The 15067-nt window shown below is 37.6% G+C and overlaps 2 protein-coding genes across 4 annotated transcripts in view; both read left to right on the top strand.

Annotated features, from left to right (window-relative positions):
• The window catches only part of rasa4 (RAS p21 protein activator 4), a 48328-nt gene extending 45182 nt beyond the window's left edge, over positions 1–3146 (top strand). The window contains exons 19-21 of the mRNA XM_056252887.1: positions 887–1007; positions 1237–1295; positions 2666–3146. Coding sequence (XP_056108862.1) covers positions 887–1007; positions 1237–1295; positions 2666–2793 — 308 coding nt within the window. The 3' untranslated portion in view covers positions 2794–3146. The remainder of the gene's footprint in view (positions 1–886; positions 1008–1236; positions 1296–2665) is intronic.
• A 2828-nt stretch (positions 3147–5974) lies between these two features.
• clip2 (CAP-GLY domain containing linker protein 2) overlaps positions 5975–15067 on the top strand; it is a 55984-nt gene continuing 46891 nt past the window's right edge. For 2 of the 3 annotated variants that reach the window (XM_056252884.1, XM_056252883.1), the window contains exons 1-2: positions 5976–6225; positions 6860–7085. In XM_056252884.1, the coding sequence (XP_056108859.1) occupies positions 6971–7085 (115 nt within the window). In that variant the 5' untranslated portion in view covers positions 5976–6225; positions 6860–6970. Of the gene's footprint in view, positions 6226–6859; positions 7086–15067 lie in introns of all 3 variants that reach the window. The other variant, XM_056252881.1, reaches the window with a different exon arrangement.

The following is a 15067-nucleotide window of genomic DNA, read 5'->3' as shown; positions in this document are numbered from 1 at the left end:
GATCGTTTTGACAATGGTGTCGCCTGTAAACGGAAAACTCAAAGGAAAAACTTCTCAGTTTTAAGCATATCGTTGTCGTGTAAACCCTTAGTAAGGCTGTAGATCCTTGGAAATCAGCCTTCATTTCGTGTCCTTCATTCAGCTCATTCTGAAGGATGCATCGAGCGTAGCCTTCTCGTCCTTCAATCACCCACAATCCTTTGCACACATTCCAATTCACGAAAAGAAGAACTGTCGGAAAAAACGAGTCGGCACTGAGCTCGCCTGAGTTCATTATGAAATGTATCTTTTTTTTGGTGTAAATTAATCACTTAACACTAAACTGCCAATAATGTAAGCTACTGGGAGAACACAGACGCTTGTCTTTAATATAAAGATTTAATACAAAGTATTTTTTTCAAAATTAAGTTTAAATAGTATTTGCATGCCGTGACCATGGGGGCGGGAACATGTGTGACGTCGCCATGCGCACTTACTAGACTGTCTCATTCAGGTGTTCATTGCTGAGGAGGATTCTAGCCTAAGAAGCCTCAAAAGGACTGGTCCTCAAAATGGACGCAGCCTTCTCTTTGAGAAGGACCCATAGTGCTGTGTTGGCCTTCTTGGTTTGTCGGTTATTGTTCTTGTGTTAATGCAAGCTGTTATGCTGTCTTTTGTTTCTCCTGTTGATTCCTGTGAGCTATTCGATTAATCTGCTGGTTTAAGGATCCCTTTCGCTGCTCTCTGTATTAATTTTCACTGCTACGTGAAACGTGACAATTATAGACTTATTTTAAATGTCTTTACAGTCACTTTTGATCAATTTAATGCATCCCTGCAAAATAAAAGTATATATATATTTGTTTAAAATCTTACTGAACTGCACTGATGAACTCTTTGTTCATAGACCAAGGCTGTGATAAAACCAGACATGGAGTAACTCTGCAGGAGTGGTATGACCCACTGGACCCAGACCTGGAGGCTCAGCTCATCTACCAACATCTCAGTAGTGTCCAGCATGCCATGCGGTAATGTTGCATTAACATAACGGGCCTGTGTATTTAATTATGACAGCTGAAATGATTGATTCAAGCACATAATTCTATACAATAATAGAATAATAGAATCAAATTATACATAGCAGTTCAACATACGGTACATGTCAGCTTGGTAATAACTTCTAAATTTGTGTAAAATCCATGCAAATTACCTATAGGTCCAGGCCATCTATAAATGATGTTTTGTACTTTTTTGCAGAGATACGTATTTTAAGTTGAGAGAGCAGCAGGGAGTTCAGGAGGCAGATTCAGTAAGAGGTAAGTTATCAAGTCTGCCGGACACCTCAGTGGCATGTCCCTTCCTGCTTTTCTTTCAGCGATGTTATCATTAAGTATAAATATTAGATGAAAAACTTAAAGTGCCCCTATTATGTTATTTTAAAGTTTCCTAATTTTGTTTTGGAGGTCTCCTACAATAGGTTTACATGCATCCAATGTCAAAAACATATTGCAGCATCACCTCTTTTCTCACAGTGTCTGAAAAAAATGATATAAAGGATTCAGTCTCTCTAAACCTGTCCCTTCCGAGAGCCTACTCTGCTCTGATTGGTCAGATGGCCCAGTCTGTTGTGATTGGTCTACCGCTTACAGCATGTGTTGGAAATGAAACGGCAATTACCATATCTGAATTTCAGCTCCCGAGGCTTCCTCAGCAATTGAATACACAGTGATATGAACAGTAATGATGCCGTTGGTTTTACCGTATCAATTTGAGCATGCTCATCCTTTGGAAGTGCATGCTAAGTGGATTTGCTTTCACAGCACAGAAAACAACGTTTTCTAAAACCAAACTTTTCCAGGCTTCAGCTACAACTACAGTGTTTGACTACTACAGTACACTGGCAGCCAATAAATACCATATATAACACACTAAATAAAAGGCAATATCCGAAAACGTATAATAGAGACACTTTAAGATGGAGTACTCCTATATAGAGTGCCATACACACCTGAATCAATTGTATGTGTGTTGGATGAAATTGCATTATAAAAGTCTATAAGTACTGTGTAGTACTCAGTATAGTACTGTGACATCTGTTAGTAATAATAATCCCCACAAATAAATTGTGAATTGCTTTCCTGGATTGAACCTCTTCAAACTCTTATACCTATTGGACTTAATGATACATTTTTGCTTAATGTGGTCTACTGGTCTTATAAAAATGTGCCTATTATAAGCATAGTTCATATTTTTTGGTAATATAGGTTTATTTGTGTCTCGATGTTAATTGTTTTTGTGAAATGTGAATTATTATGTGGCAATTATTATTAGTAATAAATTGCGTTGCTAAAATTATTAAAACTGAAATAAAAATCGATCTCTGAGCTGGTGTGAGTGAGTGGAGGCGGGACTAATCTACATATTCATAGATCTGCCTATACTAAATGAGGCAAGGGTGTAGAGTTAAAATCAAGCTATTTTAAGGCACAAAGAAATAAAAAAACATTTAAATATGTAATTTTGGTGATCAAAGATGAGTTTTAAAGGATACAGTTATTGACTGTCTACAGGGGGACTTTAAAACTTAAAATGAATTTTGAGGAAAATACTATAATAATATATAACCACAGTATTTTCCATTTAATGAACCATTTGTTCTCCTGATATCTATACATTGATCTTACAGACCAGAAGAAAGCAGATGGACTATCAAATCTCTTCAGTATTCTCCAAGACCTACATGATGCACATGCGGCGGTGGAGGAAGAGGAGAGACTGAAGAATAAAAACTTTTTCTTGGAATTACAAACGTAAACAAAAGGACTTTTTGTTTTGCATTTCATAATTCACAGTGTCATTCAGTCACTGAGCGCATTAACGCAGGATTCAGAACAAGAAATCCAAAAAAAAAAAGATGTAAGTTGGATTAGTTCACGTGTTCTTGAACGTTTGAACCGATTTTTGGTGCATAGATGGATATTTAGAGGGCTGTGATCACAAACCCTTTATTAGTCGTGGTGTGTATTTGGTATGAAGGCAAGCTGAATTTCAGCATAGTTTTAACTTACTGCAATGATTTCAGTAGGTTGGTAACTCAACAACAGTGTCTTGTTGGCATTTCTGCAGGTTTTACATGTATTCAGACATGCTATATTTGTTTTAACTTTGATTTTCCTTTGTAATGGTATCACCATTCATCTTTAATTTAATCGCATGTCAGCTCTTCCTTTGTACAATTTTTACATTTAATCAATTTTCTTAAAATGTTTATAGATTTTAAAGATGATTGTTTGTAATATTTTTTTTTTACCTATAGGGGAGAAATAGTTTATTCTTGGATCTAAATGCCATACAACACTGCCATTCCTGCTGTCTCAATGCCTTGTTCGTATCATGTGTCATGTTTTTGGATGTATTGATGTTCTGTCTTTTTATGATATGTACCCTAAACAAGTATGCATTGTGCATTTCACAAAAACAGTGTAGCACAAAAACGTGGAAAATGTTCATTGTGTTTTTTATTATGAAAAAAAAAAAATCTTCTTAAAATATGGTGATAGTAATTCCCCACTAGGTGGCAATACAGTGTTACTCATTCGAAAGTTGAATTCAGCCCTAGGTCACAGTTTAGCAGTGCTTGTAAATACAAGGCTGTGGAAACTAGTTTTAGAAGATTATCATGAACTTCTCTATTGGATGGTGTTTTAAAAAAATTATTCTCCAGTCGTATTTAATTATTTGCACACAAATCTCTAGCAAACACAATGCATAATGTAAGTTCAGACTTTAATTGTTATTTAATTGTTTGATTTATCAACAATGTAGTAAGTAAATTCACAATTCTCTGTCTTCATTCGCACACCGTCACCTTCATATTGCTTGAAACCTGTATGATTTTCTTTCTTGCACAGAAAACTGCTGCCCAGTTGCATTAAGTCATATGATAACTGTTAATAAATTGAAGTCTTGCACATTCTGCAAAATACCTCTTTTGTGTTCCATGGAAGAAAGTGTTTATGGCTTAGGAAATACAACTGGAATTGTTTTTATATGGTATATGAACAATTATTTAATATAATCACTGAGCATGCGATCAAGTCATGGTGACAGTATTTGGGCAATGTACTGTCAATTATGAATTGAGTATATTATTTACTTAAACGTTTAGATCACATTATTATTATTATTTGTATTCATTCAATTGTGCATTCATGTATTATTAATTTCTCATTCTTGTTATTAGTTTGAGACTGATGTTTTGAGAATTTTGCATTTACAGCTTGTAATGAGTCAGTTAAAGTGGTGCCTTATGTTTACAAGAAAGAATGTGCTTCCTGTTTCCCTTCAGTAGTCGTTTGAAACATGACCAGCGCTCTGTTATTTTCTCTTTCTTTCTCCACCTCTCTCAGTCTGTTTTCCTCTCCCTGTGTTTTCTTTTGATGGAAACACATTATTGTGTTTCACTCCCTTCTGTACTATTAAAGACAGGCCCTATTATTTCACATGCTAAAGAGGAGGGTCTGGTTGGAGGAATTTATTTAGTAGCTCTGTGTTCTGTTGTGTATCAGACATGATGCTTATTTTGAAATGGGAATAGCATGCAAGAATGTTTGATTATGATGAAATTGAATAACTAACCAGCTGATGATTTTTTTCCTCCTGAAATGGATTTGGTTATATTGCTGGATCTTCATCTTGTTCTACTTTTTTGACCTTTTCCTCACATATTTTGAAGCCATTTAAGCCTGTTTTATTTTCCTCGTGATCAAGAACATGAAGTGTGCTCATGCAGCAATCAATAAAAACGGCATGAAAATTAAAACATCTCTCGCCTTTTTTTGTTCTTTGACAAATTGCTTGTGTTCCTCTTTTGTAAGTTGCTTTGAATAAAAGTGTCTGCTAAATGCATGTAAATATATCCTCTTTTAACATTGAGGAATATCCGTGGGACTCTTGAAAACCTTAACCTCTTTCAAAAGTAAAAATCTGTTTTTAGAATAGTTTTAATGTTAATGGTTTTTATGTATCACACACATACTTTAACTGTAGCTATTTAGATGTAGGCTATTGAGACTGGTTTCATTTCAGGGTTGCAAAAAACAAATATATATATATATACAGTATATATATATATATATATATATATATATATATATATATATTCTATATTTTTTTTATTTGATGTCTTTCTTGCTGAGATTTCTCGGTTTTTTTATATTTATATTATCTATGATATTTTTCTGACTGATTGAGGTGATGTTGTTTCTTCTTTCTCCCTTTTCCTTTTATGTTATTGTATTTCAATGCAGTGCTGTTTATTTTCTTGCAATAAAAAAAATCATAAAACAGCACATGTAATAGGCCTATTTAATATAATCTTTTTAAAAAATCATTAAAAAAAAAATCTCAATATAATGTGCCTGTGTTGTGGGCAGTTTTGGTCTTTATCATTCATTTAATTCATGACCGGAAATGCATAAATCCCACAGCAGCTGGACCTGTTTTTTTTTTTTTTTTTTTTTTTTTTTTAGTTTCCGGAATTTGTTGCAGCCAAGATTCAGTTTATAAAAAAATGGTGACAACTTAAATAGAATTTACATTAAACAACTCTAATAATTTACATGTCTTGATTTTTGCTCGTTGTAATTACATTTTATTTTATTTACAGCCCTGGGTCGCATTTGTGTTGAAAAAAAAAACATACAGAAGTCGTGAACATATTTGTGATCGCTACTATAAATTATTTCGCTCATCAGTCGAATTCGGAAAAAATGTCCGAAAAGACCGGTTTTGTTCAACCAATTCATTGAAAAGATTCGACTCAAATGAACGATTCGCGAATCGGACATATCTAAACGGCCCCCCCTGCCTGAAGGCTTTTACCCCTCCTGCTTAATGAGCCTCATCTATTCTATTCAAGAACCATTTGCTCACCACTGACACACTTTCAGGAGATTTCTCGGCATTTGTGTAAAAGAGCTTTCCTAAAATGTGCCGGTGCCTGTGAACCTCGCATCCTGTCCCACTCCCAGCCACTGCCAGCTTTAGCTCAGCATCCATATTTTTCGCATCCGTGTGGGAGAGAGAGAGAGAAAGAGAGAGAGAGAGCGGATCGAAGGGAGTGGCAGACGCTGACAAATCTCATGCCGGGAAGCCGACTGAGCCATCCCTGATTCCCTGCACAGATTCATCTGAAGTTCGCCGGCACCGACTTCATTTTAATTCACAGGATTTGGACTTCATAAGGTAATAGTGGTGTTTGTGAGAACGGGTCTCGTTTGTGTTGCTTGACAGGGGCGTGTGAAGAGGGTCGCGAGCGCGCCGCAGTGAAGAGCCAAAACAATAGAGCAGCAGAGTCTACGGCGGAGAAATGAGCTAGCACAATAAACTTCCGTCTCTTTTAGGATACATTATACGGTTTATGCTGTATTAATCTCTGTTTTTAAGTGGAATTCACGTACTGAGTTTTTAACGGAGTTAATTCTGGGTTTGGAAGGCAGCGGTGGTGACAGCATGTCGAAACTGCCGACCTCACTGGATAATGGGTTTCATTTCACAGATATGCTAGAGTGACCTTGCTAGAGTACTGATTTATCACTTAGAAAATATTGCATTAGCGAAAACAACTCGTTTACAGTCTGTCAGTGTCGATTACATTGTTACAAGCTTCATTCAAACAATAAAATGTGTTTTTTGTGTGTCCTCCTTTGCCCCTGAAGCATCACATTATTGATGCTGTGGCTCAGCTAGTATCCTTGTTAATGAACTGACATGGGCTATGCAAGGCCATTCATTTAGCAAATTGCACCCAGTCAATAGGATCTGTGTATTGGCCTTAGCCTCACTGTTTGTGTTGAATGCTCATTATGGTTGTTTTCAGTCCCACAGGTAGAATGGAGAAGGATATCCGCCATCCTCACATTTAGTGCCTCGATTATATAAAGAAAACCCTTAATAAGCTGCGAAACTTGAAGTTTCTCCAGTGGACATAATGAACATGCTGAAGTCCAGTGGCTTGAAGATCCCTGGCAGGGGTCCTAAACACTCCAGTCCAGTGGGACGAACAACTGCTGGCCCATCAACCAGCCCTGCGGCTCAAAAAGACAGTAAGTCAGCTTCTTTTAGTCCGGAGTCGGACCCTCTACGAGCAATGATATGTCTCATCATATTACCCGTCACTTCACTAGGACCAGACAGAATCTTCAGTCATTTCTGCACCAGTGTTAGTATTATTTATATACTATTATATTATTTATTGATATTTTGAATTAGCTTTTATTATTATGTTTCTAATTTTAGTTTAATTTTTAGTAATTTTGTTTAGGTTTAGTGTGGTCATTTCTATTAGTTTTTTTTTTTTCTATTTCTATTTAGCTTGAATTTATTTTTATTTCAGTTTAAGTGTTCGTAATTATTTGCCAAAGCTTTAAAAAAAAAAAAAAAAAAGTTTGATCTAATATTTATATTTTATTTTATTTAAGCTTTTATTTCAGTTATTGAAAATGACTTTAATAGTTTTATTTATAGTTAATATCAACACTGTTCTCCATTGATTTTTTTAAATTAATTTTTATGAATGGGGGAGGGGTGGATTTGAGCATGATAAAATGCATTAAACAAAGCTAAGTGTACCAGCCTATAATGAACAAACCTAAATAATTCATGAAATTATTAAAGTAAGTGAACTTCTGCAGAGATCTGTGTCACTTTCTCCTGAATTCTATGGTTGCAGATTTTATTTTTTAGACATTTTAGACATGTTTATGTGGAATACCATGGTATATGAGCACGGGTATCATTCACTACAAGGGTAGATATCAAAATACCATTGTTTTATCATCTGATACCATCGCTGTATTGTAGTACCGTCACAAGTACCGTCAGTGGATTTGCAGTGGTGTGATTTAAATTTTGATTTTTTTTTTGTCTGAAATTGAACCAGAGAAGCTGAAGTGCATTTTTGCTGCTGTCTACACTACCATTCAAAAAATTTGAGGACAGTACAATATTTTTTATACCTTTATTTAGCAATGACACATAAAAGTGATCAAAAGTGACAATAAGGACATATGTTGCAAAAATTATTTCAAATAAATGCTGTTTTTAAACGTGCCATTCATCAAAGAAGCCTAAAAAATATATTGTGGTTTTCACAAACATTATAAGCAGCACAACCATTTTCAACATTGAAAACAGAAATGTTTATTGAGCAGCAAATCAGCATATTAGAATGATTTATGAAGGATCATGTGACACTGAAGACTGGAGTAATGATGCTGGAAATTCAGCTTTGCAATCGCAGGAATAATTTACATTTTTAAATATATTAAAATAGAAAAGCCAGGGCAGATAAGGACTGGCCGTGGCCAGCGTGACCGACGCTCAGGACAATCGACAGAACTATGGTTCCTATCGGGCCAGTGCCGCATCGTCACGAAAGTTTATCCTTTGCTCATGTTTTTAAACCTTGCAAATTTAAATATTCAAGCGCAAGAAGACACAAAAGATAACTAAATTTTACTCACTGCATGATAATGTTTGTGTGCTCACACATCCAAAGCACACACACACACGGAGTATCCTTTTAAACATAGTTAGTTACGTCTTAAATGAGCGTAAACAGTTGAGAAATAAAACGCTTGTGTATCAGTAAATTGGATCCGTGCAGCTCGTAAAGTGACTGCAGCCTGAAATACCTGCTGCGCTGCTGTATGTTTTAAAGTTAATCAATCAACAAAAGTCCAAATAATCACTCACTACTCTTAACCTGAACCAATAACTTTTGTAACTTTAATAAGGATTAATTTATATTTAATTTATACAGTCAAGAATATTTTTTTTTTACATTTATGTACCTGAAAACTATTGTTAGACCTACCTTAAAAGCACTGTTTATTTCATATACATTTTTGTTCTGTTGTATTTATGTATGCCTGTTGAATGTTAAATGGAACATTCCATGTTCTATAGAAATGTTTTCATGATGCTGCAATAAACTAACTAGGATACCTTATACTACAGGGATGTTGAATGCTTGATTCTGATTGGTTGAGAACGTTCTAAGGTGTGCAATTATTTGCAGGGAAACGCACGGCTAAAGTAGTTTCAGGCAGGTTTGACCGCATTACAGTTCCATATCACTGCGCGTAGTTAACCGTAATAACGGAAAATAAATAGCATACAATTCATAACAAGAAAAAACATGCAGCCCCATGCACTTGATCTGCAATTTTCGATGTATAACTTCACAATCAATGGACACATGCAGTGTAATTTTAATAAATAAATAAAGTATATAGTCCTATCTATAATAAATAGAAAATTAAACTGAATATCTCAAATAAATTGATAGTCCTGCAGCACGGGTTTTCGTAATTATTCCAGATAATATAACAAATAAATAATTATTGACAGGCCTACTTGTTAAAAGGGCTTTGTGTGTTTCATTTACTGGGTTATCTACTGTCAATAATAGAAAACGAGAATGAACGAATGAATTAAAACGAATTGAATAAATAAATAAATAATAATATTGACGCATATGCTTTTCTGTCTCATTATTGCAAATTCTCTCTCTAATAACTGCATTAATAACTGCATAAAGCCAGGGACACACTTACTCTAAGGCCAGTTATGAATGTAATTTGATACTTATGACAATATGACAGATCATGCCCAAACCCGTGTTCAGCGCGTTCAGTCTGTGTTTAAGACCTGCTACATTCGATGGAAACAGTCAGTCTTCTAATGTTTCAGCAAGTCGTAAGTGTGTCCCCATCATTAGTCTGCTATCAGTGGCTCAAACCACCTTTACTAACTCTAAAATTACGTTTTGGAATTAGCAATGGAGGCATGGGATTAGATGCGTAAAAAATTAGTCCTACATTCAAGAGCGTTTTAATGGCAAAAACTTGACAAACGTCTTGACATGTATCATCTGAACAATGTTTCGAGGTGTGGTAACTGTAGTATAAGCGGAATAATTGACTTCAGGCCGTTGAATTATTAGAAAAATAATGCACACCCGAGGTGTAACGGCCACTCCGCTTCGCGTCGTGACCGCATTACCACCTCGGGTGTGCATTATTTTTCTAATAATTCAATGGCCTGTCGTCAATTATTCCTTACTTAATGTATGCGCTTTTGAACTTTGCTCATTCAAAACATGATAAAAAAAATATTTGTATCGGGGAAAAAAAATCCTATCCCTATTTAAAACAATTTTAATCTTGACCTCAATCTCTTGAACAATAGTGTAGCATAATTTGATTACTCTTCAACTAGATGTGAGCTTTACACAAAACGGTAGACCATTTGAGAAGATCAATGGGTGTAGATCTAGCCTGGGAAAACCCAGACCACTTCCGGCAAATTTATATTAACAGTTACAACTGGTTTTGGAATGGTCTGGTTTTAACCAGGCTAGTGTAGATCACTTTAATTCTTGACAATTTGATCTGAGTTGTGGTTTTTGGTGATTAATGTGCTTAATTATCTTTCGAGTCAGATGACAAGCGCTGACACTGGTGACACAGACATTAGTTACATAAATCACAGTGAGCTAATCCCTGCCTCAGTGATGTGGCCGACCTCACATCCAGCCACGACGAGACCAGACCATGTTATTTACATTAGTTTGTGTGTCAGCCAGAAGAGTGCCATGGTTCAAGCAGACTGGAATGCTTTGTTCGTAAAACACGCACGCATACAGGAAGTGCAGTGAAAATCAGGTGTTGTACTGCTGCTCAAATAAAGAAGTCATCACACATCTGATTCCTAAAGACAAGTTTAAAAAGCCATTTTACGCAAAACTTCTCTATATCAGCATTTTGCTCTGTACTAACAGCATGTATTGTACATTTAAACAAAAACAGCTCATGATATTTATAATTGTGTTGGTGAAACGTGGTAACCTGTCTTTTTTTAAATTTCTACCATGGAAATAATGTGTTGTGTCCTGTGGTCTAACACTACCCGTCTGTGATACGAGCGAAATGCACTAGCCTTGGTCATATTTATCTGGCTGTTCTCTGAGACCAAAGAAGACGAGTGTGTGCTTGTGACAAAAATGTGAATGCAAGAATGCACTTCAAAGTTTTTCAGCTAATACTTTTTTAGCGAGGTTTCATAAAAACACTTTTAATGCAGAAATCTTTGACCATCTGTATTGCTTTGTATGAGCTGTGTGTGTGTGTTTAACTTGAATCCATTATCACTTACCTTGACTTATTTCAATATTGTGGATGACATGAATAAAAGGTCCTGAGTAACATGCACTTTCATTATCATAAATGAGGAGCAGCTGCTAAATAGCAAGTCTCATATCACAGTTACTGAACAGATTATTAAACACCTGGGTGGTTGATATTTCATCATAAAATTTAACAGAACAAAACAAAATCTAAATATTAAAGTATTTAATGGTGCTAACAACTGTTAGTTAATAGTTAAGTATATAAAAATATCCGGTAACGCTTTCCTTTACAGTCCTGTTACCCATGTACATACTAGGTACTTATTATAGTAATTACAATTACTGGGTAATAACTAGGTACTAACCCTGAACCTACCACTAAACCTAACTCTAACCCATGTACTTACCTTATATTAGCCAGTACTTTCTAGGTAAGTACACGTAAGTACTGTACTGTAAAAGGAAGCGTTACCAAATATTCTAGGCTACACCCTAAAATGGCATACAGTGTGACAGGCCATTTATTGTATTTATTACAGATGACATGTTTTTTTTCTATTCAATAGTCTTTTTGAATTAAGCTGAAATTCTGAGGTCATCCAGCATACTTGTCGGGGGGTGGTGCAGGCAAAAGGAGATGAGGTGTCCAAAGTTCCAAAGCAAGGCGTTTACTTACAACAATATAACTTAAACTGGTACAGACAGGCAGAAGGTACACACACACTAAATACAACGGAGACCGGACGATGACCAGGCAAAACAGGGCTTAAATACATGGGGAAACAGACCAGGGTGGAGCCGGAGAGCCGAGGATCTGGCGGGACATGGCGAAGCTGCCGGCTCTGGCAGGTGAGGTGCAGGCGGGGAAACAGAAGGGCACGGTGGAGACAGAGGGAGTGAGGACCAAGGAGGAACTGAAGGGAGTGAGGAGTCCAACGGAGCCGGGGGGACGAAGGGACGAGGCGTAGCCAGAGAAGTGCAGTCCAGCGGTGAGGGAAGGTCGACGAGCGACCAAGGTGGATCCGGGGGGACGAGGGAGCCTGGCGGAACTGGTGACCTGATGGGCCACGGTGGAGCTAAGGGAGGTAGGAGCCAAGGTGGAGCTGATGGATCGACGGCCCAAGGTAGAGTCCTGGTTGTGGAGGTTGGAGGCGGAGACCTGGGATCCACCGACCAGGTTGGAGCTGCAGGTTGGTAGACCCATGGCTACTCCACCTCCCTGAAGGTGGTTTGAGGGGCTGACAAGAAGTGGTGGAAGAAGGGTTGAAAGGTGGGAGAGGGAGGCTGGGTGGGAATTCAGACACCGATTCTGGCTCGGGGACAGACTCAGGTTAGGAGACAGACTCAGGCTCGTGGACAGAAGACTTAGGCTCGGGGACATAAGACTCAAGCTCGGGGACAGAAGACTCGGGCTCGGCAGGGCTGACATGAAGCTCGGGCTCGGCAGGACTGATGTGAAGCTCAGGTTCGGTTTGAGGAGCTGACAAGAAGTGGTGGAAGAAGGGTTGAGAGATGGCAGATGGGAGGAGGTGGGAGAGGGAGGCTGGGTGGGAATTCAGAGGCCGATTCTGGCTCGGGGACAGACTCGGGTTAGGAGACCGAAGACTCATGCTCGGGGACAGAAGACTCAGGCTTGGCAGGTCTGACGTGAAGCTCAGGCTCGGCAGGACTGACGTGAAGCTCAGGCTCCAAAACATATCGAGGAAGACAGGGTATATTGGTGTCGAAGTCTATTAAATCTACTTCCTCTGGATTCTGGATGAGGACAGGAACAGGGAACTCTGGGAGGGTGGTCTCGGTGGGACGAGATTTTGGACGGCTGGTTTCGGCCGAACGAGACTCTGGAGGGGTGGTCTCGGCGGTACGAGACTCTGGAACGGATCCAGTCAATGTGGTGATGATGCTGGCTTTGGCTGGGGTGTGTGGTTGAGCGGTGATGTCCTCATCAGCCTCTCCTACGGTGAAGGTTGAGCCACTCAACCACAGCACATGATCCAGGTATTGAGCTAAGGTGCCTGGGATAGCAGCCGCTGGAGCCGCCACAATAACATCGTCACATCAATATTCTTGAACTGAGACAAATTATTTTAAAAATGGTAACCAAATAAATACATAAACACTAGACAATACAACATCTAAAAATAAATAAAAACAAATAATTTCTCACCACATTTGGATGTTAAGTTCAAAATTGAGCACTAATTTTGTGCACTAATCCTTTAAATGTTTTTTTGTTTAATGTTTTTTTTATTTTATTAAATCCATGCATGATTCTCTGGTCATGTAAAATGGCATGTCAGCCGCCCACAGACTGTGGCTTTGTACACTCCCCAAATGTTTTCCCTGAAGATTTCTTACATGTGCAGTCCAGGCACAGGAAATGAGTAGCATATTTATTCAGACACAAGACATCACGTCAGTAGCTTTAAATGTTTTTAGGCCAACTAATTTTGTATTAAATATTTAAGAATGCTTTGGTCAGCAGTTTTGCTTTAAAATGGTGCCACATAGTTCTTTATTCTATTTTCTTAGTCTAGTTTCTCTCAGTTTCTCTCAGCCTCAGATGGATTACCACTGGATCTTTTACATGCTGTCTAATGGATGATACAGACTGAAATGGCTAATAGCTTTCAATCTGATTGGCTGGCCACAACCAAAATTAGCAAGTCAGGGACTCACACATCTTCATTAGTTCACCAGAAAAAGGTCAATTTGGACAAAATGATTTGATTTAGACTGATCTTTTCCAACATACTATCATCCAGAGCTATCTCATCATTTGAGGGGGATTTGAGGCTTGTATAAACAAGATTGAATTTTGGGATGCTACTCCCTGAATTGTTTGATAAGTAAAGTTAGCAGCATAAAGTAAGCTTTTTCTTGCCATATTTTATTTAGATATGATATAAAAGTGAACTTGCCAATTCTGCACTTTCTTCTCATGTTACAAGCTTGACTTAACAGATGAGAATCAGAGAAGCAATGTGCCGAAATTGCATCTTGTGTAGACATATTTCCTTGCCCCCATTCCTCTGCCAATACGATGCATTTGTAAATGGACATTTTCATTGCGGTGAGGAAACTGAGGGATGAAATTGATAGAACAAGAAAAATAATTATTGTATAGAGTTCATCCTTCAGTTCGACTTCTTCCATGAGATTTTCATTTGACATCTGTGTTCATATTGACAAATCTGTGCATGTCAATACAACATTATGTAAAAAGATAGAATAATGATTGGTCATTTCACATGTCAGTCAAATGATACCTTCCTGTCTAAGTGGCCAGTTTGTGGCCAGAACACACAATGTGGCCCAGACTTTATTCAAATAGTGTTACCATCTCAGGTAAAATAGCACAAACTTGTTTTTATCCTAGTTTTATGAACATTCCTCTTGTCTATCATTGGTCAATCAAACAAATAGTCCCGCCCTAAAGTCAAACCATTGCTTGGGCCAATGTTGCTGGGTTTGGCTGGTCATGATGCTCAAGTATAAGCAGAGCAGTGTTACGCTTTTTACGGAGAATCAACGTATAAATTATATTTAAATTACACTTAATTAAATTTGTACTTGAATAATAAATGGGATAAGAAAAAAGGCCTATCAAAAGTTCTACACATTATGAATCCAAGTTTGTTGTTATCAGGAGATACATTTCCAATTTGAACTGAGAAAAAGAGAGAGTCTTAGAGGTGGAGGAGTTATCAAGACACCACAAAGAGCTTCTGAGAAAGAAGTGTGTGTGTGCAGGGGGTGGTTAAAGGCTGAGCCGGGGTCATTGTGTTAGCTAGCTTGTGCTGCTGAATGGTGGGATTGAGATGGTGGGAGGAGGAGTGCAGGCACAATGGTGAAGTGAGGCTTGTGTTCTTCTCTTCTTCCTGTATCACCCCC

The sequence above is a fragment of the Rhinichthys klamathensis genome, unplaced genomic scaffold (genome assembly GCF_029890125.1).
Source record: "Rhinichthys klamathensis goyatoka isolate OS25496 unplaced genomic scaffold, OSU_Roscu_1.1 h1tg000099l_1, whole genome shotgun sequence".
Lineage (NCBI taxonomy): Eukaryota > Metazoa > Chordata > Actinopteri > Cypriniformes > Leuciscidae > Rhinichthys > Rhinichthys klamathensis.
This window is presented reverse-complemented; position numbering and strand designations above follow the sequence as displayed.